The sequence below is a fragment of the Chinchilla lanigera genome, unplaced genomic scaffold (assembly GCF_000276665.1).
Source record: "Chinchilla lanigera isolate Chin_1 unplaced genomic scaffold, ChiLan1.0 scaffold00099, whole genome shotgun sequence".
NCBI classification, from domain to species: Eukaryota; Metazoa; Chordata; class Mammalia; order Rodentia; family Chinchillidae; genus Chinchilla; species Chinchilla lanigera.
The window spans coordinates 982,320-1,009,288 of NW_004955500.1; the positions used below are offsets into that span (position 1 = coordinate 982,320).

The 26,969-nt window shown below is 39.6% G+C and overlaps 1 protein-coding gene across 2 annotated transcripts in view; it reads left to right on the forward strand.

Annotated features, from left to right (window-relative positions):
- Pdzrn4 (PDZ domain containing ring finger 4) overlaps window positions 1-25,266 on the forward strand; it is a 369,559-nt gene extending 344,293 nt beyond the window's left edge. For both annotated transcript variants that reach the window (XM_013505727.1, XM_005406572.2), the window contains 4 exons: window positions 2,163-2,225; window positions 10,052-10,153; window positions 14,343-14,459; window positions 21,159-25,266. In XM_013505727.1, coding sequence (XP_013361181.1) covers window positions 2,163-2,225; window positions 10,052-10,153; window positions 14,343-14,459; window positions 21,159-22,709 — 1,833 coding nt within the window. In that variant the 3' untranslated portion in view covers window positions 22,710-25,266. The remainder of the gene's footprint in view (window positions 1-2,162; window positions 2,226-10,051; window positions 10,154-14,342; window positions 14,460-21,158) is intronic.
- Window positions 25,267-26,969: the final 1,703 nt, after the last annotated feature.

Genomic DNA, 26,969 nt, shown 5'->3' on the forward strand with positions numbered 1-26,969 from the left:
ATTATTGGAATTACATGGAAATAGTGTGTGTGGTGAAAAATGGGCCAGGCATGGTGGCGCACGCCTGTCATCCCAGCATTCGGGAAGCTGAGGCAGGAGGATCGTTGCAAGTTCGAGGCCAGCCTGGGCTACAAAGTGAGCTCAAGGCCAGCCTGAACTGCATAGTGAGATCCTGTCTCAAAAAGACAAAAGAAAAAAAATTTAACTCACATTACATTCCTTTGAAAAAAAAAAAAAAGGGGAGGTGCTGGGGATATAGCTCAGGGGCATAAGCGCCTGCCTAGCAAGCGCAAGGTCGTGAGTTCGATCTCCTATACTGCAAAAAAAAAAAAAAAAAAGAAAAGAAAAGAAGGGAGGGGCTCAGCGTGAAACACCATTGATGTTCATGACTTTGGAAGCCTATCCAACATTTTTATCATGGGTGATTTTTTTAAAACTCTCCCAAAAGATCATTTTAGAGGTAGAAAAGTATGGCTTTCAAAATTCTATATATGTGTACATGATTAAAAATTACACACACATGCACACCACATACACACACGTGTGTGTGTTTATATAGGGTCTGACTCCTGTGAATAGAGTTAGACAAGCTAGACACTAATTCCTGTTCCAAGTTTTCATGGCCTTGATATTAAACATTACCTAACATTCTCCGCTTCCTCAACAGGAGAATCAGTACAATGTTTATGTAATTGTTTTTAGGGAGTTGTTTAGAATATGGAGAGATCATGTAGTTATTCTACTTAGAAAACTACACTGGTCTACAATGTAAAATGTTACTTTTTTGTTACTTTTCCAAAAAGTTTGCTGACTGGCTCTTACAAACTCTCCAAAGAAGGGATTTAGGCCCTGGCTTGTTGTTTGTTTGGGTTTTTTTGTTTTGTTTTGTTTTTGTCTTTTTGAGACAGGGTCTTGCTGTGCAGTGCAGGCTGACCTTGAGCTCACTTTGTAGCCCAGGCTGGTCTCAAACTTGCAGTGATCCTCCTGCCTCAGCCTCCCTTGTGCTGGGATTAAAGGTGTGCACCACCAGGCCTGGCTAGGCCCTGTTTTAAATGTACAACTATGATAAGCCCTCTAAAGTGAGGAAGTATAGGGAAATACCTGAATTTTCTTTTGCAATATGTACAAAAGTAGAAAGGTAGAAGTTTAGTATCAGTTTGATTACAGTCTAGAAGACAAACTTTTAGGTTGTAAATAGCTTTTAAATGGGATGCAATTGATTAATCACGCTTCACTTTCCTCTGGTAAATCTCTACTAACCACTTAAGTGTTAGACACGAAACTTCACTCTTCAAGAAAGACAAAGAAGCACAGGAACTGAGCATATGAACTTGGAATAAATATTGTTCTTATTTCTCTTATATATAATTATAATGCCATTTGTACTTGGTTTACCACTTAAGACCCAGTTATTAGGTGGCACCCCTAATAAGAAAGTGATACCTAACAGCTGAGTGGGGTAGATCAACTCATGCCATACTTGAAATATTTTGCTTGGAAAAAGCTTTCATGTAATAAGCCTAAATACATGGTTTGAAGCCACTACATTTAGCCTGACAGATTGAATTACCTCCAGTTAACTGCCATCATCACTTAAGTCTGGCCCATTAAAATGTTGATAAGCTTTTTAAATATGTATTTATTCTAAAATAATTTATAGTTAATATACTTCACCCTGTATATAAATTGTTGCCGAGTAATAAAATGTATATATAGGATTATTTGTTTCTTGAGCAACACAGACTATAAACCTCTTTATAAAATAATATATACATGGAACAGAAATTCCCTGAATAAGTATGGACTTGCAGTCTAGCTATCAGCTTTTGTGATACTGCTCAGGCAGGATTTAAAAATCAGATTAGTAGTAGAAAGGAAATTCTCTGGGATCAGAGAATGCTAGTATTAACATTATACTATCTAAAGACCAAGTCTAATAACTGAGATTCAGAAATGGGTAAGTGAAGGAAAAAGGAAGAAGTAGTGCATTTTATTTTTTAGAATGAGTGATTTCTGACAGAGAAAAATGCACCATGCACTCTGTCATAAATCAATAGAAAAATTTGTACTAGGGTTCCAACTGTATATTTTACAACTATAAGTTTAATTGCTTGAGAAGATCTTGCGTATCCAGCTGATGGTGTGCGTGCTCTCCATTACAGGTAGATCCAAATAGCATCGCTGCCAAAGATGGCCGAATCCGAGAAGGAGATCGGATTTTGCAAGTAAGTGTGTGCTTATTTCCTTCCCTCTCTTACTGTCTGCCCCACAGCTAGAGGGGGTTGGTTTGGTTTCTTGTAAGATGTTAGAAAAAAGAATTTGTCTTTGCCTTTAGATGTTAGTAGCTACCAAACAAAAAAGCTATCATTTAATATTTAAGCAAGGTTGGTACCCTTCCTTAACAGTTACTAGCTAGTAATGAGTAGTTCAAATACAGTCTCTGGGGTGAGATTTCTTGACTTCCGCTTCCAGTTCCACCAATGGCATGGGCGCATTGCCTCACCTCATTTCAAGCCCATTTGTTCATCTTCAAAATGGCAATAATAACATAACCCTGTTGTGAAGATTACATGAGGTTATGCATGTAATGTGCTTAGCACAGCGCATGAGAAGTACTTAATAAACAGTAATGGCCATTACTCCCAGCAGCAGCAGCAGCAGCGCAGCTTCCCAGAATAAATTAGGTGAGTATGGATGCAGATGTTCCTTACTATATGAAAGCCTAGAAGTCCGGAAGTTTCAGCTATTTACTAATGAGTTGTTGGGGCCCAGTGGAGCAAAATGTGGTTTCTTCTCCATAGAGAAAGATAAAAAGAGAGACTGATTAAAATTCAGTTTAGTGAGAGAAACAGTAAGCAAAGGAGATACAGAGTTGGAGAGGAATTCCAGGCCTAAGCAAGAATAACTGACACCCAAACTTTCTATTCTAAACCTGCCTCACCACACCCCATCCCTTCCAAGTCCTCCCATCAAGGCTGCTGCAAGGAGATAGCGCTTGTTTGCAGATCAAACCCAACTCAGAGCAGAGGCCCTTCTAGGTTGAATTCATTGCTGATCAGCACCCGAGACAGAGAGAGGGACTAGAAAGGTAATTTGAGGGAATACAGACTGTGAAAACATGTGGCAAAACTTCTAGGTCAGATTGAGTTCCCATTTTTCGTTGCTACATGTGGATCCCTAAAGGGTATTTTAAGGACTTCAAAAACAGACAAAATGCCTCCCGGCCTTTGGAGCACCCTTTTTCTGTGAAATTGGGAAGAGGGCAGCACACACCGAGGATCACAGTACAGTGTGACTGTTCTCTGTGTGTTGGCCCAGCACTGCCAGGGCTGCACACCGCCCCTTCCACTGGGTGGCAGTCACTGAATCCCACCACTGTCGCCTCCCCGCCCTCGCCCTAGCTAGATGCCACAGAGCTCCTTTACATCAACAGCCTCTACTAAGACTCTGAATAGAAAAGAATAAATACAAATAACTGACCATTTGGGGTCCCACAAGTTTTCAAAAAAGCTCGAGAGTGCATAATTTCTAGTTCAGTAAGCTCTGTAAGCAGGGACTTATAGTTAAACAAAATAGAATCGTGTCTGGGGAATATCAGCAGAATACAGAATGGGTCAGGAAACCAAGACATTGTCTTGTTTGCCACTGCACTTTAGTATCTTTTACACATTCACATGAATAATTCAGTGACTGGAACAAAGGTATTCTGTGGAAAGGATGAGGGACAGATAAAAACTACATAGCCTCATTAAGAAATTAAGGGTGCCAGAAAGGAAAGTGGGAGAAACAGGATTTACCTCTTATCCTCCAGGTTCCCTGGCTGGCTTTCCTTTAAATGTATGTCTGAACAGCAGCTGTGATTTTAGTTTTCCATTCATGCTGACCTCTGTAGCATATGTTTATGTTCCTTGCTTCATTGTGTAGCTAAACATAGAATATGTTTATGTTCCTTGCTTCACTGTGTAGCAAAAGTTTCAAAATGTTCTCATTTTGAAATCATTTAAAATATATTTTCACTTCGTTACCATTTGCAGTTCAGCATACTAAAATCAATGCAAGCTGCTGAAGCTTAGGGTTGTGGTATGCCCAGAAATCGTTCCACAGTGCTCCAGGAGAGTAAAATGCTCAGTGACCAAAAGGTCCAGAGAGTTCTCTGACCTGACACTGAGTGACCCCAGATGGGTCCATTTGGGGATGTATGGACTCTCTGTGTTGAACAGCACTCCTTGCTGTTCTCTTGCTGTTGCTGGCTGCCACTACTTCCTCCCACCAGGTGATCTCCATAGCCCACGTCACCTGACTTCCCTCCCAATTCCCAGCTAACCTCTTGTAGGCTGGATATGTGGATATAGTTATTAAAATCACCTCAATTGGTTTGATGGGCACAGTTAACTAGACATAAAGTGTGTATGTTTCTATACACGAACCATATGCTTTGACACTTCCAAACTCTTGACCATGTTGTGGACAGATGAATTTCTGAAGAAAAAAAATATGTAAAATAACAAAATATTCTTTAATGGAGGTGGTTTACTGAAGAAACAACAGTAGGATGGATAAAGTATTTTCTGCCTGATTACTTCCTATTCAGTGACAAATATCAGACTTAATGAATAAATACATATCACATGAAAAAGCCTAGAATTCAACTCTACACATGAACTAATGTGACAACATTCCTGTTGCTCATGTGTTTGTTCTCCGCAAATGCAGGGTGGTTCTCTCTGCTGTGCGCCATTGCCTGGAGCGTGTATAGATTTGTCCCCAAGACCTAATCTAAAGAAACCTCTCACACAATATCACAGGCACGAAGAAGACACTTCTGAGGCTCAGAGCAAGGGTTCAATGCCACATAAACATCAACTTCCCCAAATAGAGAGCACTATATTCTCATGTGTTCTTTGGGATGGTTAGCATGTAGTATTCCACATAAGCAGCCTAACCTCATGCTGGCCAAAAAGTATTAGTCATGTTCCTAAGGAGTACTTCTCGACAAAACTCTGCCAGAACTCAAACAATAGAATAATAAAACTGCTAAGAAACTCTCTCTTCCCTAGAAGAGAAAGTTCTGCCCTACATATAAACTGGTCCTTAGCATTCCTGTTTATTAAATTGTTCTCAATTTTCCATAGCTGTTTCTCCCTATTTCTGTTTCTTCTGCATCTGTATCTCTATATTCCACATACCATATTTCTCTCCATATTAAAATGTAAATACTTTTGAAGTAAATCTCTCTTCTTAGGTTCTTGGGTTTTCCTAAGAAATTTCATAGATAGTTTAATGCAAGAACTTCAATTGCCCATCTGCCTTTGGTACAATAATACAGGAAACCTAAAAATTGTCATGTTCAACCAGAAAAGCTTTATTAACCAATTCTAAGGTTTTAGCTCCTTTCCATCTCTCTCTCTGTCTCTCATCCACTGTCTCTCCCATAGATCTCTTCTAAAACAAAGACAATATCTATTTTGAAACTGTTTGCATATGATTATGTACAGAAATGAGAGATGGATATTATCTACAATGACTTCCTTCATTTAGAACAAAAGTAACATATTGGCCCATTGTCGTTCTCTTGGCTTGCTTCCTGTTGGCTTGCTTCCTCTTTCTTTTCCGAAAATATAATTCCTTCAGTAAGTGGCGGTGACTTGTCATCTGTCTCCTTCCCTTGTTGCTGTGTTGTTCTCCTCTGTCTGCTGGTGTTTTCAGGAACAGCAAGCTGCTTTCCCAAAGCAGTCCTGAAACCACAAACCATTATTTCAGGAACAAGAGCAACTGAAGTTTGAAAACTCTATCTGATTCCATTCCTCAAATTTGTCCTTTCTTTGAGAGGCATCTTTGCTAAAAACACATTGGTTTCATTTCTTAATATCAGTTTGGGTATCAAACTAAAATCCTAAGTACAATGGAGTCTACCAGACCAGTTTGCTAAAATTGCCCTTATTTTGAAAGAGAAAACAGTAAATTACATTTCGGCACCAGGTTTCTGTGACAAATTCATTTTGTCCCCTGTGTGATTCTATATATAAAAAATGTTTTTGCAATGCATGAATTGCCCCCCTGATACAAGCACTGATTGGCAGAACTGGAGACCAGAGCTCTGGTCACTTGAGCTTACAGATGAGGAAGATGAATAGCAACTGGAAAGGAACTAAAAAGCAAACACAACCGTATTATTTCTTGATAGCCTTCTACGAGTTTAAAATACAAAAAAAGGCAAACAGCTTTCTAAACAGATCCACTGATTACTGCAAGGGGTTTAACTACTGTTTATTAGTGGTATTATCTGTGCTTTATTTAGCAGGGAACTGCCTTGCATCTATGAGGATTAAAATGCAAATGACTATGGCTGTAATGCAGTAGTGCTGACAATAATTTGTCCCAACTTTGGGAACTCTATGTGTCAGGAACTTGTTGAGCCCTTTCTGACAAGCCTGTGAGAAGGAACACTTCACTTGGAGATGATGAATATCATAGCAACATTACCGTAACATACATGAGAATATTTAATAGCAAATGAAATTTAAACGAAGAAGGGAGAAACACAAATATATTTGAGGGAAGCCTAGGGGGCGAAGTAGTGAGAATTCTATGTCAAAGAGAAAAGATAAAGATAAGCTTTGTGACATCACCTAGCTCAACACACTTCGTGTCAAATGTACCCAGAGCGGAGGAAAGCAGACTGATGGAGCCAATGTTTAACAAACAAACAGGTGCATTGTGGATCTAGTACTAGAACCACCAATGGCCAAAGTGAGTAAAAATTGTACTATTACTTTAAAATCACTTTTAAGAGTAGGTACAAGAAGTGTACTAGAATCAATCACAGCCAACATTTATCTTTGAGGGGAAAAAAAAGTCTTTGAAGTCAGCACATACATACCTTTTCAGATACATTTATGAAAACAACATACCTTTCCCCATCATTATTCCTCTGTTTGGATAATTACCTCTGTTTGTTTTAAAGAGAAAAAAACAGTAACAAAATAACAACAAATACTAAAACAGTAAAAATGACACAGAATTTCAAAACAAGATGGTAGGAAATTAACAATGGTTGTTACATTACATATTGTTTTGTTTGTTTGTTTTTTTTTTTGGTTTTTCTCCGGTACCGGGAACCGAACTCACGACCTTGCGCTTGCCAGGCAGGCACTTTGCCGCTTAGCTAAATCCCCAGCCCCTACATTACATATTGTTATCTTCAATGAAGTTGCTCAGATTACCAGATGTAAGAATGCAAGATTGATCAAACAATTAAAGAGAATAAAAAAATAATTTAAAAAATGAGAAACAATACAGAGCTTCACTAAACAAGATGGTAGGAATTCACCAATAGTGGTTATATTGCATATTGTTGTCTTCAAATTAGTTGTTCAGATTACTGGATATAAGCATGAAAAATTGGTCAAAAACATTTAAGCATTAACTGTTCCTTTCAATAAACCAATAGATATTAGCAGTAGAATTATCGCAGCTATCTCTGTATATGCATATATGATTTTTCTCTTCCTTCTTTTCTCCTTTCCCTCATCCCAGCTGTTCTTTCCCTTTGAGCAATTTCTTTCCCTTTCACAATATCTACTGTACCTTTAGGGTTTTATTCATTCTTTCAGATTCTTACACTAGGAAGACAATACAATGTTTACACATGCGAGTCTTACTTATTTCACTTATGCATATGGTCTCTAGTTGCATTCATTTACCTATAAAAGCCTCGAGTTTATCTTCTTTATGGCTGAGTAATACTCCATTGTATACAAATACTGCATCTTCTTTTACCCAATCCTCATTTGATAGGCATTTGGGTTGTTTTCAATATTTAGCTATGACAAATTGTGCTGCTATAAACTTGGGTGCACATATATCACTGTGGTATGATGTTTTCAGTTTTTCTGGGAAAATACCCAGAAGGAGAATAGCTGGGTTAAGTGGGACCTCTAATCCTAGTTTCTTAAGGAATCTCCACACTGATTTCCATGGTGGTTTCATCAGTCTACATTCCCACTAGTAGTGAAGAAGGACTCCTTTTTCCCCACAGCCTGTCCAGCATTTGTTATTGGTTGATTTCTTGATGGTAGCCATTCTTTCTGGGGTGAGATGGAATTTCAGTGATACTTTAATTTGCATTTCTTGAATGACTAATGATGTTGAACATTTTTTCATATATTTACTTGCCATTTGTATTTCTTTGTCTGAGAAGTGCATATTCATCTCAGATGCCCATTTTTGGATTGGGTCTTTGAATTTTGGAGGCCTAATTTTTTTTTTAATCCTTTATATGTTCTAGATAGACATCCTTTGTCTGAGGGGCAGTTGGCTAAAATTTTTTCCCAGTTCATGGGTTTTCTTCTTACCCTGTTGGTGATTTCTTCTGATGTGCAAAAACTTTTCAATAAGATGAGATTCCAGTTGTTGATTCTTTGAAGTGTTCCCCATGCAGTTTGGTTTTTGTTCATGAACTCTCTGCCTACCCTATGTCTTCAAGATTTTTAACTAATTTCTCTCCCAGTGGATTTAGTGTTTCTGTTTTAATATTTAGGTCTTTGATCCATTCTGACTTTAGTTTAGTGCATGGTAATCACTGCCTCTATTTTGAAGTTTAGTAAATTGCAAAAAAAAAATCGATATAGACCTTGTAGTGGTTGGTTTTCTTGTAATAAGGGTCTAGGAATAAGGGCCTTTACTGTGTACCAAAACTGAGAGTCAGCTAGTCCCAAAGGCTGCAGAGAATTTAGTGGTCTACTTTACGCCTTTATGCAGAAATCTGTAGCAAAAGATGTTAGGTTAATTACTGAAAAAGATATGGTCAGTGTAGTCATGTTTTCCATCTATGAGTGAAGTAATAAATACTTGTGTTAGGCAGAATTTCCTCTGGCTGAAATTTCTTTCCACATAGTTTGCTTATATGTTGGAGATCAAAATGCTTATTATCTCTATGGAGTAGAGCAATCAAGATTTTGTTTTGAATATCCAAGTGAAAAAAGTTATGTTAGCTAAGAGCTAAAATACCTTTGAACATGAAAATGTAGTTTAAAATACAAACTTTAGAAAGTTTATTTCCTCTCTCTTTAGAACTCAGAAAAAGTAAAAATATGTATTTCAAATCCCACTGGAATCTCATTTACTTTTATTAGTGTTTGCAACCCATAATAATTAAATTCGTTGTAGGGAGTTGATACATGTGCATAACACATTTCTTTTTTTCCCCTTCCCTCAATTCCTCTTTTATTTTCCCATCATCAGATTCATTTATTTATAAGACCTTACAAGGTTAGTTATCACACGTACAGATTGAAAACCAGACTAATAGGCCCAAGAACATATATTTCCTGTGCAAGCAAAAGTTTAGCAAAGGTTACCTTCCACTTTTTTCAGAAAAGTCAATTTTACTTTACGTTAATGTTTTTAAATTTTTAAATATACTTAGAACATTGCACCAATTTCAGTGTCTTAGGAAGTGGGTGAATCTTATTAATGAAGAGTTACTGATAACCATGCTTCCCTCTGATCACGTGAACACAGAGTGGCTGTTTGGGCAACTGAGTCCGACTCACAAACATGAAATGATTGAATAAAAATGCAATCAGTAGTGGGCTGGGAACGCTGCCTGCTGAGAGATAGCACTGCCACTGTCTAATTGGCTCGCAGCAAGCATGCAGGATGACGGATTTCAGTTGCGGTATTGCCGGTTCTCCTCCTCGCAGCACTATTATCTCAGAGTGACACTTCCATTACTCTGAGCGGAGAAAGATGAACGTCAGCTGTCAGCGGCTGGTTAATTGTGTTGCTAGATGTATGTTGCCAGGGCGCAGGTTGGACATTTATGAACATAACTGCTTCCTCTGATGTCCGCCATCCTTCAGGGATCGATACGGCTCTTACAGTAAGCGCCTAATTGAGTGCAGGCACTTTCCACCCAGGGGCCGAAGATGGGCTCATTGTGTGAGCTTCATTGTCCATACATTTACCATAAATGAGCTGATATTTGCCATTTATTGTGTGCAGCACGGTGGAAATGGAAACTAATGTGCCGCTTTCATTTGTTTTCTAGATAAATGGGGAAGACGTCCAGAATCGAGAAGAGGCCGTGGCGTTGCTGGCGAGCGATGAGTTGAAGAGAATCGTGCTGCTTGTTGCAAGGCCCGAGATTCAGGTCAGAGCAGAGACCAAAACTCCTGAGGTTTAGCTCCCGTGAATTGCATTTGTGAATGAATTTATATTCATTCTCAGCTATTCCATATCAAATCACTATCATAGATATATGCAAAACCAAGTACTGTATTCAAAATACAACATGCATCATTCCTAAGTTGCCAACCTTAGCATCAAAAGTACTGTGTATATTAAAACGCTCCCTTATCAGGCCCCTAAGAATGGTGGCTAAATAGTCCATTGAGGAAAACCTTCACAGCACGCAGAATTGAATCATTCTTCTCTCCTTCCACTTGCCAGTTATTTAAAGGACTTCACAAATGAAAAATGGTTTACTTTACATGTTTCTTAATGCTGTGTGGATCCTTGCTCTAAGTTTCTATCTAAAAAAATACTTAACTAGGGCCAAGGAGATAGCTCTGTGGCACAGCACCTGCCTGGCAAGTGCAAGGTACTGAGTTCGATTTCTGGTACCAAAAAATATATTCATACATACATACTTAATTGGCATATTAAGGTACCCTGAAAGAATCTCTATTGAGGAAAACATTGCCATACCCAGCTATCCTTTTAAGTCTTTTTAGAATAACTTTATGGAATAAAAGTTCTTACGTAGCATGGTGTGGCTCTATACAGAATGAGTTTTTTCCAAATTGAGTGTGACAAACATACGTTCAGCCAAAAAAAACTGATGCTTATTTAAAAAAATTCCTTTAGATCTTTACAGAGGAAGATGTCATGGAGAGGTAATGGTGGAAGAAAAGTACTATTAGTACTTCCTTTTATATCCTTTTTATATCCCACCACAATGCAGAAAGGACAATACATTGTCACCATTCTATCCATCTGCCCGTAGTTTGAGTGAAGTTAGTTACATTGGCATTTGTCTCCTAGGTTATCGATCTGATATTTTTCAGACTCAGTAACTATATACTATCTATAAATTACACTGAGTAAGTGTATTTCAGTGTCAGACTGAACCCTGACTAGAATATAGTGGTTATAAAAGATCACCCTTTCCGCATATATTTCCTTTATGCCCTTGACCATTCTAAATGGTTCTCATAAAGCCTGCTATAGCCTGGAGCAGAGTAAAGTTGCACACCTGAGGTCTTAGGAATATGGAAATGAGCCCACACAATGTGCTAGATTCCCTAAGTGGAAATTAATTTTTAAAATATATATGAAATTATACCAATTACCTGAAAATTTCTCAAACCAGTTATCCCACGGATCAAACTTTCTCAAAGAACAGAGTAAAGGGAATAGATACAATGAGTGAAATTCATGGTAATTTGAAATCAGCTCAGTAGCATCTGTGTTGTAGAAAAAAATCTTTATATTATAATGTGGCTGCCTGCCGTTTCCATGTAAATGCAAGGGAAACTCATTAATTTAGAACTAAAGCATTTCCTTAAAATATGCCATATAATGGCTGTAACGACTGAGGAAAGATAGAAATTAATGACATAAAACCAGATCCTGTTACTCTTTGATGGAATACATATGCCTGGCAGAACCAACAGCATTTTTTAATATGTGGCTATAACCCTGACCTTTTGCCCCAGAAAAGTCGATGTTGAAGGGTACAATTCCAAATGAGACTTGCTTTCCACAGTTGATAAAAGATGGTCGTCTGGCTCCACAGGCTGCCATCCTGCCTGTCAAAGTCAGGATCTGCATCAGCCCCTTGATCCTATAGAAGCTTTCGTGCCACTAGAAGAAACTAATTACCCGCTGAAACTCAGATTCTCAGAGAAATCAGCAAAGAAAATACAACTTGACACCATACTTGAAAAACATAACGTAAGCAGTATAGGCTAGAAAGCTGTCCCACAAAAGAACATTTTTTAAAAAATTGAGTCTACATCACCCATCTTTTGCCACCAAATTCAGTATAGCTCATTGCATTTTTTACACGTGTAGTTTATTCAAGGAGAATGTAGGTGCTTTTTGTGTGCTTTTCCTAGCATGTTTTTAATATGTCTCGAATTCTCTCTAGATTCTTGGAAATGATCTAGAGTTGCTGGGGGCAGTTACTGTGCATCTGCGCAATATTTTTAAATAACTCATTTCCTTCGTTCCCTGTCACCTTTCTTTCATTTCCTGCCCATTTTTTTTTCCTCAGACCATTAAAGATATTGCTTTTCTGTCCTAGTCCCCCCAGGACATTGAGGCGCAGAGAGCTTTCAGCGGTACTTGTAACCACTTTGGAGATAGTGTACCTTGTTCTCTCTCTGCAGTGCCCCACATGGCCTGCTTTGGTGGACAGATCCTTAAATGATGACAGTTCTTCTTTTCCTGCAGCTCATCTCCAGGGGGGGTGCCTGTCTCCACCACAGGGTTAGACTCAGACTCCGGTGAATGAATGGGAAGGGAAAACAGAAGAATCTGCCCTTATTTATTGTGCTGAGTGAACCCTCAGCCAACAGGGAATCTCACCAGAACACCCATGTACTGACTACAAGGGCAGTTCAGGGATACGTGGGGTCAGTCAATAAAAAAAGAGTTATAGGGATCATTAATTTCTGCTTGACTCTCTTTGTCTTTCCCACCACTTCATTTAACCTCCAAAGATTCCATCCCATCATTCGCTTTATCAGTAGTAGGAAACATTTTGTTTTGACCTGATTAAAGGAAGAATCCTGGATGTGTTTATAGAAAGCAAACATTTTTAGCTTTAAGAACTTTCCCTTGGAGTGTGGGACTTGCAGCTGCAGGACACTTAAAAGGAATTAAAGACTAAGATTTGGACAGTTATAAATTGGATTGAATTTCTATTGTTAGAATAATTATCGTAGCTCTTGTGCATATTAAAGTCCAGGGGATGGAATTTGGTCAAGTTATTCAGGCTGTATTAAGATAAATGAAGATGGCCCCGGTTAGATCTAAGGTGATTTAAATTCTACATGGCCTTAATGGATATCACAAAATCTCTGATTTGCCTTCATATTAATGAATGTGATACATGTATGCCAGTGGATCTTTGGGTGTAGCTTAATGTCCTTCTCTCCTGGTTTGTTTTGCTTTAAAGTTTGAGAAATTCAGTTATCTTTCCAAGCTCATTTTCCAGTTTTTTTCATGAAAACACCTAGCCATTTTTCCCCAGTAGTAGGAAGCAGTTGTTTCTTTGTAACACAGACTACAGCTGAGTTTTGACAATAATCCAGGGTATTTAATAAGCCTAGACAGCTAATTTATGTAATCCAGCTCCAAAAATCCACTTTGCAACATATTATCTGGATTGACTGTCGACACCAATCATAGTAGCAGACTGATCACAAGGTTTGCACTGCACTTTGTATGGAGAAGCCAAAGGGATTTGTTCAGTTTAATCTGTGTAAGATTCCCACAAGGGTACTGCATCCAGCACCCACAGATAAAGCCCCACCTCCTCTGCAGCACTCCCCGCCCCCCAGTGCCACAGTGGCTAAGGTCTTTTTCCTTGTAAATGTGCCTGAAAAATGAATCCAAAAAGACATGATGGGAACTTGGGGGTATAGCTCCGTGATAGACCACTGTATGCTTAGTATGCCCACAGCCCTGGACTCAATCCACCAATCAATCAATAGACAGACAGACATATGATGTCACATTGCTTCTCCCCCACCTTGAGAATAATAATTTAGAATTTTGCTTTTTTTCATAGATACATAAATGTTGTCTGTTGATTCTTTCCTGGTGAGCAGCCATCTTGCTAACTGGGATGCCTATAAATTTAAAAATAGGATGCAGGTAACTTCAGCTTGTGGAGGACACTTTGTGTGTAGTCTCATTAGGACTGATGTTAAAGGAAAAACAGCCCAATGGTCTCATAGCCCTATTAGTAGCACCAAAGTTCTTTTAACACAGGAACTGTTGGAGGCAGTGAGCATGACAGCTGTGGATTATGCAGTGCGCTTTTCATACGTTTTGAAAGAAGGTAATGTTCTATGCTGTGAGACTTCCTCAGCTATGAGAGAAAATCTGCAGCTCTGTTTCAGGAAAGGATAAAAGGCCTAAGAGTCCAATTTTTTTTTTTTTTTTTTTTGCATCACTTTTTCTTCTGCAAGGTGAACTGTAGAAGGCTGATATTGTGAAGAGAATCAGTGTGATGAAAGGAGCTGGTCAGGCATCGCCATTTAAATTTACCCTATTTTAGCATAAGTCCTTGCTAACATAATATAATGTACTAATGTATTCTTTTGCAGCTGGATGAAGGCTGGCTGGAAGATGAAAGGAATGAATTCTTAGAGGAGTTAAACTTGGAGATGTTGGAAGAGCGGCAGGATGAAGCACTGCAGCACACTGCCAACGAGGCAGAACAGGTAGGGCCAACAGTTTGAGCCATATCGCATGAAATGTTACTAGTTCTTTTTTTCATGCAAAACCATAAGTAGAGCAAAAACACAATCAAAAGGATTGATCAAACATCTCTATAATTATAATGATAATCTTTTAAAGCAAATGATCATCTCAAATGAAGCAGAGGGAATATTTTCTTTTTCTGTTAATATTTCCAGTTCAGGATGCCCGGGGAGCCTGAATATAGCACAGTGGTATTCAAATGTTGAGCCCCAGGTAGTGTTTCAACCTAATTGCAAACTGTCTTGGTTACTTTCCTCTCATTGCTGGGACAAAATACCTGACACCCAAAATTAAGGAAGGAAAGGTTTATTTCACTTACAGTTTGTGGAGGTTTCAGTCCATACTTGGCAGGTTACAAGGCAGAGTGGCACATGGCAGAGGGCTACAGCTCATTGCGGCAGAACACAGCCAAAGCAACAGGCACACACAGGGTGGAATGGCCGCAAGCAGCCTCTTCCTCTCCCTTACATATGCAAACTATCCACCCCAGGGCAGGTGTAGCTCTCACACCCATAATCAATCAAACCCTAAAAGCCTGCCCCATGACTGCATGAGGCTTTGGGGGGACACCCAAACACAAATGATAACACAAACAAATGAATGTTTTTAACTTGAAATATTTTAGGTACAGTTATCTTCTAAAATTTAATTTTAAAAGATGAATGTACCTATTTGTATATTCAGGCTGTAACCACAGAATAAAGATGACATGATCTAAGCTAACAATCTTGTGTATTTGGTGGCATTTTACCCCTGAAATAACTGTACAGTGTCTTTGATCCAAAGGCTGTTGACACACTGTGTAACATCTCCCATGACATAAATGAGATTATTGACATTTTTTCTAAAGTCATTTGTTCATTCAATAAAAACTTTGAGCACTTAATGTGTTCCAAGAACCACACTAGATACTGTCAATACAAAAAAGTAGTCAAGACAGGATCAAGTTCCTGTCCTTAGTTGCTTCCTAATTAGTAAAATATCACAGTGTAGCCTTAGTAAATTAATCTTAGAACTGTTTTCACTGTTTGCCGTTATTTTCTCACTGTATAAAAACAAGACCAATGTAACAAATTTTTTAATGTCTACTTCATGTCATTCGTCTGCTTAATGTAATTTTGTTAACACCTCAATGTCAGTTTACTGATTTGTTTAATTATCATCTAATTCTCAACGTTAATTCTTCATACATTTTAAGAGATGATTTTTTTTGAAAAGTCCTGGCAGGTTTAGCCACATTAATAATAAACATCCTATCACTTATACAAGCTAAATAATGAAACATGTCTACATACTAATATCCCATAACAAAGATGTGTGCACAGACACCCTCATATAAAATAAATCATTAGCTCATAAAGGTCAGTATCAGCATAGCCATGTATGATGTACTCATGTTCTGATCATGGATGTTCATTGTCCATGTCCCAAACAGTAACTCATGCTCAAACGTGGTGTTGCTTCAGTGGTGACTGTTTTTCAATAGAGGTAGGAAAGCCTGGAATTTTTATGTGTGACTTCAACTCCATCCTCAAATAAAGATATTTTTTGGTGGCAGCTGCTGGAAAGTCCTTGCTCCAGGCTTCTCTCTCTTAGATACAAAATGTGACCTGATAGAATTGACAGGAGGATGTTGGAATAAAGAAAGAAGGGACAAATCCTGTTTAGGTGGAGTGATATGGTGTCAAATACTGCCTACTCCTCAGACGTAATACAAATGTTAGGTCTTTTGAGGTAACATTAGGTGTCCCTGAGGATAGATTCTCACTATGTGGAAATTTTTCTTCTCTGTAAGACTGAAAAATGATGAAACATACAGAAGCCTTTAAAAGTCTTTTGCCCTTATAAACAATAATATACATTAGAAATGTTTTGGTGGAAACATTACCTGCCACTGTAAGAATTCCTGGGGAAATGATAAATGGTAGAGTAGCATTACCTTAGAAACCAGGAATCCTGGGTTTAAGGATGGAAAACATTTTTATTTTCACAGTTGATCATAGGACTGTGACAGAAAAGGGAAGTCTAGTTTAAAATTTAAATATATCTCCCTCTAAAGCCCGCCTTCCCTAGGGTCCTTGGTTGTAGGGCTGCCATTGAACCATCATATGGCATCTTCCAGAGCATCATTTGTCAGTATCATTTTGAAATATATGTAAAGTAGGAAAAACTACTGGCCTTCCTGTAATTCTTTGGTTCATTGCAAGATATAAGAAAAATATCACTGTAAATAGCATGTTATAGAAACTCAAATGGCCCATTATGCAGACCTCACCGCATCTGAGGCTTTTGTCAGCTCAGAGTCTGAGAGATGCCTGACAGGCTTTTCACTGTTAGTCACCACTGCTTATAATTCTGCTATCAGCAAGTCATTTAAAATCAATCAGTGTGTTTTTAACACATGAGGGAAAATATTCTAGGCAAAGATTGAGACTACGAGAGTGACATGATGCATGGTCATCGTCTCTCCTCTCCAAATCATGTCACATTTTGTTCTGTTATTATGTGGGAAAAATAGCAATTATCTAGAGAGAGCCTTTTAGGCTTGTTTTAGAATACCTTTTATTACCCATCCCAGCCTTCTTTAGCACTAATAGGCTTAATTATATTTAATTATGTAGTTACACCTGCTAGAGAAAATAAATATAAATGTATGTAGCAGTGAGCATGCCTAGACAGAAGGCAGATAGAACCTGGAAACTGCCATGTAGGTTATTCCATGATGTGCGATACAGGAGACAGTAATTCTACCTACTTACAGAAAAAGAACTACATATGGATCTCATTAGGGTTGTGACAAGTTGTTCTGTAGGAATGCCAAGATTAGTATATATGTATATTTATATTTATATAAAGGGTCTTCAAAAAATACATATACACTTCAGGAAAAGAAAAACTTGTATAAATATTTTAATCCTAAATCTATTGAGACATCATGAGATTAATACAACTTTCCTTTGGCCTCTACAATGACAAGAGATGCTCAAAGTGGAGGCCATCAGCTTCCAGACATTTATTAACATGGTGAACAGCTGCTTGGGTAACCTTGGTCCACTGAGATTGCTGCAAGGTGCATTTTCAATTTTTCCCTAAGGGCCAGCAATGTAGTGGGTTTTCTGTGCTACAAAACATCCTCTAGGGTCCCCTATATGAGGGTAGCGTCATCCGTTGAAAAGACACCATACTGGGGCTGGGGATTTAGCTCAGTGGCAAAGCGCCTGCCTGGCAAGCACAAGGTCGTGAGTTCGGTTCCCGGTACAGGAGAAAAATAAAAAAAATAAAAAAAATAAAAAAAAGACACCATACTATTTTTCTTCTCCTGAAGTGTGTATGCATTTTTGGCAGACTCCATATATACTAGATATGTTTATAAACACTATATATGTGTATATGCATGTATTATATGTCTATACATGTCAAAAACATTAGCCCCATGTGTGTCCATCAGCGTCTCTGAGAGTTCCACTGGAATTGTCCGTGTGTGTGTATGTGTTGCATGCATGCACATGTGAGCAAGTGCTCATTGCCTGAGGCACATAGAAGCCAATACTGTAGCACTAGGTTATTGCAAAACAAAAAGGCTTTATCACATTGTCAACTGGTAAGGAGACCAGGAGCTAAAAGAAGCAGCTTGAATCTGTCCTGTTTGGCAGTGGGAGGCTCTACAGAGGGGAGCAGGTGCTTTGTGGCTGGACGGTACATCATGTCAGGTGCTTCCTTGGGGAGTTATGTAGTGCATATCTGACTCTGTGGCAGTGTTGACCAGATGATCTGGTTTCTTTTGCTCATGTCTGCTCTTGAAAAGTTGGTTTAAAAATCATAAGAACTATTAGTGGGGGGCTGGGGATTTAGCTCAGCGGCAAAGCGCCTACCTGGCAAGAGCAAGGTCGCGAGTTCGGTTCCTGGTACCAGAGAAAAACCAAAAAAAAAAAAAAAAAAAAAAACTATTAGTGAAAGGCCTGAAGGTTTTCCTGGAAGGCAATTTAATAACTTCATTATTGAAGGAATTAAGTCCAGGCCAGGCCTTAGCCCACTTCAGTCCCTGCCCTGTCTTTGTCATTCCTCAGCTCTGAAGGATGAGGACAGCAGTCGCTCTACTTCCTACTGAACAAGCTTAGCCTTGGGGTCTGAGTTTTGGGTTGAAGAACGAGCCCGTTGAGTAGGGGAAGAGTCCTCAATAGAAGGCTACCCTTGTGTCTGGGCAATCAAAATAGACTAAAGATTACTTAGAAAGAAGCCAGATGTTCAACCTAGAAAAAGAATCATTATAAACTGCTGGGTAGAGGACAGAAATGAATCTAGCCTAGGATGGTGCCAAGTGAAGATACTGAAGAGAGGCAGGGTCAGGGAATGGGACCCCCGTTAGCGGGCCTACAGGCCTGTTTGTTTGGGGGACTGTTATACCAAAGGCGTTATTGCTACTGGTCATTTTTAACATTGGTTGGGCTCTTCTAGTCAGTGTGTTATGACCTTCTGGAAAGATGCATACAGAAGTAGAATCCTCCTTTTTTGTTTTCCCTGAGAAGTAACATAAGATCAACGAATAATTCACAAGAATATGTAGAATGAGAGCTCTTTCTGGTCTCTGTGATCATCCTATGTGGGTGATGGAATTTAGCCAGGTTTTTGTTTTTCCTGAAGTGCTACAAGTAGTATATGTGTCACAGATTTACTCCTTTCCCTTGCTAGCAGGTAATTGGATCAAAAAAGGTTTTCAAGGTAAAAATGACAAGGATTCCATCAGGTACTCTGAACAATAATCTTTGGCCCTTTACTATTAACAAAAATGCCATTAGTTCAAGGTTGCACTGACAGTTGCTGCGGAAATGTCCTTACAAAAGTACTTCCTGCAAGAAATTGTGGTGGCCTCTGTGAAAATTTCTAGTCTGGTGGTCTTTGGTGATGGTTAGAGTCAGGCAATCATGCATAAGAATCCTTTGTTACCTCCGGCTTCGTTTACTTTTATGTAGGGTTTACATAAGTGACTCTATCTTCAGTCTGACAATTTTCACATTTCTTTTATATTCTTCCCTTTTGTCTTCTGAAAACATCACTGATCAAAGAGTTAGGTTTTGATCATCCCTTCTTACACGAATGATCTGCCCCAGGGGTTGGTTTGATTTGGTCCTCTATTGGAAGGGAAATGACTGATGACTGGGAGTCAGTGTCATAATCTTCTTAGCCGTGTTTGAGCAACAAAGATGTTCAGAAACAGTTCTCAGGTGACTCTTACCTGGAATCCAGTGCTAAATTGAGGAGGGTCCACAGTACTGCATGGAGAAACACATTCAGCCCTCTGAGTCTTCCAGACTAACACCATATCCATGTGGCCTCTGGAGGTTGGCATCCAGGGCCACACCTAGCCAGGTGCTACAGAGCCTCAGACTGGTAGTTGAAACACTGAAGGTCTCATCTTGGTTCCAGAAATTACTACAGAGCAAGTGTTTACTCCCCAACACACACAGAATCCAATAGCATGGCACCAGGTTATTACATGGTCAACTAGCCAAAGCCAGAACCTCAAATCCAGTTCAAATCTGCCTCCCCAGTCAGATGGCAGTGGGAAATTTAGAGGAGGGGGAAGGGGAGGAGCTGCTTTTTGATTGAATGGATTCCTCCTTATAGGTCATACATTACTTTGGGGTTGGACAAGAGTTATGTTCTGTGCAGGGGATTTTAAGCCTGTCAATATCATTAACTAAATGATCTGACCTCTTCCACTCATTCTTAAAAGCTGGTTCCAAACCACAAGAATCAATAATGTAAGGCCTGGAGGCTCTTCCTAGAAGACAATTTAAGAACTTTGTTATTTAAGGAATTAGTTTCTAGGTATGTCCAGGCCTTAGCTAATTTCTTTTGCAAGAGACTTAAGCTCATCTTTGAAGGGGACTACTAGTTGAAGGGAAAAATATATATATATATTTTTTATGCAACTCAAATTCTAAGATGTTGTTGCTTCTGAGAAACACAATTTGGAGACACACCGAAGTCAAAACACATAAGAAATTCTGGTTGTGAAGGTCCAGCTTTGCTTTCTATCCCTCTTTGTCACTAACAACCTGAATCTATTTGGGATTAATCTCCCTCATCTATAGATAGAAATATTCTGGGCTCCTGTACCTAACATTAAACTCACTTTGCAATTTTCTGATGTTAGGCTTCCTATTGTGAGAATATTACTGAATCAATAGGGTTACCTTGGAAAGTTCCCTGAAGAAAGTTCTAGAAAACAGTCAAACAAATAATCAGGTGACTGTGGCTTCTGAAATCCGGGCCTGCATCTTGCTGAAAACTATTAAAATACTCTGTCTTACTCATCCTTTTGATTATTTCTCCTCAAAAGTTCATAAAGTCATTTCATTTATACACCTCAAAGAAAGCCCACGTAAGAATAGGAATAGAGAATACTTCATTTATATGTATCTTGTCTTACTTATCCCCAAGTAAATATTATAGCCACATCCAAGCACCTTTCATTTTCTCTATTTCACTGCATAAAAAGCTTTCATGAGCTAATTGTCGTTATTTCTAAAATTGTTACGTGTTCAAGCATCAGAGAAGCTTTGTAGATGGCACCTTTCCCAAGAAATATTGTTTTCAACCGCCAGTGTTTTTCAAAGTAATTCACTTCTTTTGTTCTACCAACTTGATTTTCTCAGCCAAAAAAGCAAGAGGAAGAAGAAGGTACAACCGACACGGCGACATCCTCCTCCAACAACCACGAGAAGGACAGCGGCGTCGGACGCACAGACGAAAGCCTGCGCAACGAGGAGAGCTCAGAGCAGGAGAACGCAGCCGAGGACCCCAGCGGCGCTTCTTTGAAAAGCAAGAGAGAGCTGGGGCAGAGCCAGGACACCCTGGGAAGCGTCGAACTTCAGTGCAATGAGAGCTTTGTGTCTGGCGAATACATCGACTCAGACTGCGTGGGCAACCATGATGAGGACTGTGAACGATTCCGGCAGCTCTTAGAGCTCAAGTGCAAAATCCGCAACCACGGAGAGTATGACCTGTATTACTCCAGCAGCACGATTGAATGCAACCAAGGGGAACAGGACGGAGTGGAGCATGAGCTACAGCTGCTGAACGAAGAGCTGAGGAACATCGAGCTGGAATGCCAGAATATCATGCAGGCTCACAGGCTCCAGAAAGTGACCGACCAGTATGGGGACATCTGGGCTCTGCACGGGGGAGGATTCCGAAATTATAACACCAGCCTAGACATGCAAAGAGGAAAGCTAGACGACATTATGGAACACCCCGAAAAGTCAGACAAGGACAGCTCCAGTGCTTACAACACAGCTGAAAGCTGCAGGAGTACCCCCCTCACCGTGGACCGTTCCCCGGACAGTTCCCTGCCCAGAATGATCAACCTCACCAATAAGAAAAACCTGCGAAGCACGATGGCCACGCGTCAGTTCTCTTCTGGACAGAGCAGCAAAGAGTCAACCTCCCTGCGGGCCAAGGCCGCCGAGCAAGGGTGCAGCACGGCAAGCCAGGAGAAGCTTTTGGGAAGCAGCAAGCTGCCGGACCCGGACCCGGACCCAGACCCGGAGAAGACAGCCAGCGAGCCCACCCCTTATCTCTCGCCCTACCACAGCTCCTCCTACAGGTACGCCCACATCCCAGCCCACGCCAGGCACTACCAGAGCTACATGCAGCTGATTCAGCAGAAGTCGGCCGTGGAGTACGCCCAGAGCCAGCTCAGCTTGGTGAGTATGTGCAAGGACCCGCAGAAGGGGGCCGAGCCCAAGATGGAGTGGAAGGTGAAAGTCAGGAGCGATGGCACCCGCTACATCACCAAGAGGCCCGTGCGAGACCGGATTCTCAAGGAACGCGCCCTAAAGATCCGGGAGGAGCGCAGCGGCATGACCACCGACGACGACACCATGAGCGAGATGAAGATGGGGCGCTACTGGAGCAAGGAGGAGCGCAAGCAGCACCTGGTGCGCGCCAAGGAGCAGCGCCGGCGCCGCGAGTTCATGCTGCGCAGCCGGCTGGAGTGCCTGCGGGAGGCGCCGCAGGGCCAGAGCGGCAGCGAGGCCCGCAAGGAGCTCAGCATCCTCGAGCTGAGCCACAAGAAGATGATGAAGAGGAGAAACAAGAAGATCCTGGACAACTGGATGACAATCCAGGAACTGATGACCCACGGGGCCAAGTCTCCGGACGGCACGAGGGTGCACAGTGCCTTCCTGTCGGTCACCACGGTATGACCCGACGGGCCACCGGCGACTGACTTCAGGAGGGTGCTACCGGTTCGGGTAGAGTACGATTGCCTCGTTCAATGTGGCGCTTTTATATGCATTTTGTGACTCTTTATAGTTTGAATTTTTTGTAAGCAAAAAAATAATAATAATAATAATAATCTGGTAATTTTTCATTTGGTTTTTCCTCTACTGGTACCTTCGTTTGGGGCTGAGGTTTTTCCTTAACTTGTGATATATTCATATTACTCATTTATAAAAAACAAAATAAAACAAAAAAAAGGAAGGAAAGCAAAAAAAAAAAAACGAATACTGAGGAGCTAATTGATTTCCTATTTTAATGTATCTATCGTAAGTTAAAATCTGGATTTATCTCTCTAGTTTACTTATTTTCTACTTTATAACAAGTCAAAGCCAAAACATTTCTATGCTTGCTTCTTGGCATAATACCTATTAAATCAAACCTGTTAATAAATCACATACCACGTCTTGTCTTATACACACAAAAAAACCTTTTTAACATTCTTTTGTACATTTAACACATAAACAGCCCTTGTCTTTGTCCCTGTAAAGTATAGGTGGACAATCTGCCTGTGATATGTAGTGACATTGGTCATGTAGCTAGGTAACTGTGGTAATCGTGACAATAAAAGAGAAATAAATTATTGATTATCCTTAAGAAGAGTTATGAAGGACTGTTTTATTTTCATTGTCCACTGTGTTTAACAGATATAAATTAGTTATATATGTATACTATTTAGAAGACTCCTAATTGTAGGTGAAGACTGCACATTTTCTATCACTTTTTTTTTTCAATAAAGCCTTGAAATACTTCCTACAGATCACTGTGTCACATATTGCTTCCAGGGTTACATTACATACCACGTCTACACTGTCTCATAGATGCTAACTAAACACTATGCTTCCCTTAACTGCCCCCTGTGTAAGGTAAAGCCATGAAAAATGTAGGAAGAGATGTAGACAAAAGACTCACAAAGCGTCTGAGATTACTGACAAGAGTAGAATGCATTCTGTTTGCTTGGTCTGTCATAACTAAAGGAATCTTGATCAACAGGAATTTATTTCTCACAGTTCTAGAGTCTGGAAAATTCAAGACTAAATGCACTAGAGGTTAGAATTTAAACATACAAATTTAGAGGGGATGCAATTCAGCCCACCATACTGACTGCCTTTATTTAGTTGATAATTTAGAAATAAAATTTGGAGAACCAGCTTTGCAAGGATTTGTAGCATAGTGAACTAAAAATGCCTTGTGTCAGTTTATTAAACCTATCATGTCGATCATCATGCCCGCAGAGGAAAGGCCCTATGACCCACGTGCATGCAGACGTGAGTTTCATCAAGTTTTCATTCAGCCCAACAGGCTGCTTGGACATAATGATTACACAACATCTGAACATTTCAGGAAATACTTGCCTGTATAAAACCCTCAGTGATTCCCTACAAGCTCTTGAATCAGGCTCTGATGCCTCGGCGTTAGGGTCAAGACCATCATCAAACTTTCCCACCTTGTGTGCTGCTCCTGCGTAGACCTTGTCTGAGCTTTTCTTGGCTCCTGAATATCTGCCCATGTCCCAGAAGTTACCAGAACTTACTCTCCTGTGGAGTTTCTACGACAAATCCTATGCCTCCCTTAGTGTGTGACCACACATACATTTTCTTTGGAGGTATGTTTTGATGACATCAGACTTTCTCAGTTCTTTGGGATACACTATTGTGCATATTGTTTTACCTGCAGAATTGTATTCCTTTGTTACTGAATTACATAAATAGAATGTATTGTCTCTCTGCATAGATTTTAAATTTGTGGAAAGAGGCCCTTATATCCCTGTCTTTGCAACCCCTTGGTAAATGCCATTTGAATAAAAATGAATATGAGTTGGGCTAAATTATTTTACTCATATTTCTCTTCCTCATATGGGTCCATCTGTTACTATTTTCCTTACTGTTCTATCCTTCCAGATTTTTACCTTCTGAAGGGCAATCACACAGAGAAAAATAAAGTAATCCTATTTACATGTAATGAAAATTGGGACTCCAGTTTTTAAAATACTGGTAGTAATAACAAACCAAGGCAACTGAAAATTTCACTATTTCTAATTTTAGTCACTGTCAAGTCAGTGACTGAGATTACTTTGAGTGCACCCAGAGTTAACTTTTAATCTCACAGTTTTAAATAAAAACGCCTGTCTACCTTAAGGGTCCATTTCTTTCCACACCTCACATCTGTGGTGACTGCTTGAACTCTGCACACACCTTGTACCAACGTGTAGTTTTTCTAGAAGAAACAAAATACAGCATTTCCAAAGTTATCAGTTTGATTTTATTTTTACTAAGGCCAAATATGCTTGCCAATTTTTTAAAAAATGTGATGTTAGTGTTTTTCATGTCTGTTTATATGCTTCTACAAGTTAAGAAATGTCTCTTTTTCAGAAATCAGTGAAAATTTGAAGTGCTCTGCTTTATCTTTCTACATAACCTCCTTTGTACTATACATGTTTTTTAAGTAAATGAATAATAAATCTGTGCTCAGCAAAAAGAGAAATTATTGGTTCTTGTGGCTATTTTGTGACTATTGATTTCCAGTGTTCTCCCATGATCACTTGCACAGAACGCAGCTATTCAACAGTTACTTGGGTTTTTCTTCAGAGAAGGGTTCCTGAGAGTCGAGGGGCCCTATTTAGGCATCTTGAAATCCACAAGATACCCCTGATCCTAGTGAATGTATCTGAAAAGCACAGGGTTACATATTTCTGGAGGTAAGATCTACTTTCTAGTTCTGTTTTTTCCCTATAAGAAATGAACTGGTTAACAAATCTATTGCACTATTAACCTTGACCAACTGAAATTAATAGACATTATTTAATAATAATAATTACATATTTATATCATATTGGTCATTGATACAAATAAGAAATATAAATTAATAGGAAATAATATACTATAAAATATAATCAAATTTTACTTAAAATTGAAAGAATAGTAGTTTAAAGAAGCATCAGATTAATCATCTGCCCAAGCTTTTGGTTTCTCAAGTTTGAGTTGGAAGCCTTCTATGAAGAAATAGGGTAGAATGACAGGTTTAGGTGAAGCAATGGAAATCCTTAAAAAATAGTCCTGGGAACTCAATTTTTATCCCACATTCAGAAAATGACCACGAAAAGTGCCTGCGTACAATGAGCAAAGTGATGTTTAGGAAAGGACGTGTTGCCAGCTGTTCAGGATAGACAGAAATAGGGTACCAGGAGACCAGGAACTGACCTGGTGGAGTAGCCAGGTGAGGCATAAGCCTTGATATTCTAGCATCTGGATGATATAAAAGCATTGGTAACAACCTGGCACATTTTGAAGAAAAATTAACAGTGCTTTATGCGTGGAATTTTGCCCAGCGATGGCAGTGACCTGACCTATTCGCTCCCTGGGTAAAAGCAAGTAGTTTGTATGTTGTGTGACTGACAGGTAAGCGTCACAGATAGGGTGTTGAGATTCCTACTATGGCCTCTTTGTGTGAAGAACTCAGCCCCACAGCACTGTCTGGTCAAAGCACAAGAGCTTCAGACCCCTCATCACTACTGATGCCATCAGTACCAGAGACCCTCACAAGCAATAGAGGTAGTAGCAACATTCATGAGAAATCCCCTGGCCTCCTAGGGACCTCCACTCCCATTGTAGGAGCAGCCACTTGATAAGTGCCATGCGTGCTATGCTGTTCACTCCCACACCTGCCTGAACTGCTACAGTGTCCCCACTCTACTGTGGTTTACACAGACAGTGCGTCTCTCTGACCCAGACATGGTACGTGCTGTGCTCAAGCAAAAGTGATAGATGAACCAGATCTATCAAATGGGAAAACCTCTCACCTTATATAAAAAATGAACTCAAAACAGATCCTAATAGAAGATATGAAACTCTGCAAATGCTGATACAAAACACAGAGGAGACATTTCAAGATATTGATACAATGATTTTCTTGGGAAGACCACAAAAGCACAAGAAACAAAAGCAAGAATTGACAAATTGGACTGCATCAAAAGAAAGTAAACAGAGTAAAGAGACAACCTACAGCACATGAGAAAATTTTTTTACTCATTTTTTCAGCTATTCATCTTACAGAAAGTATCCAGAATATGGGGGGAAAATCAAAAATTTAACAAATAACCCAAATAATCCAATTAAAATTGGACAACTAATCTAAATAGATACTTCTCAAAATAAGAAATACAAATGGCCTCAAATATGAAAAAGTGC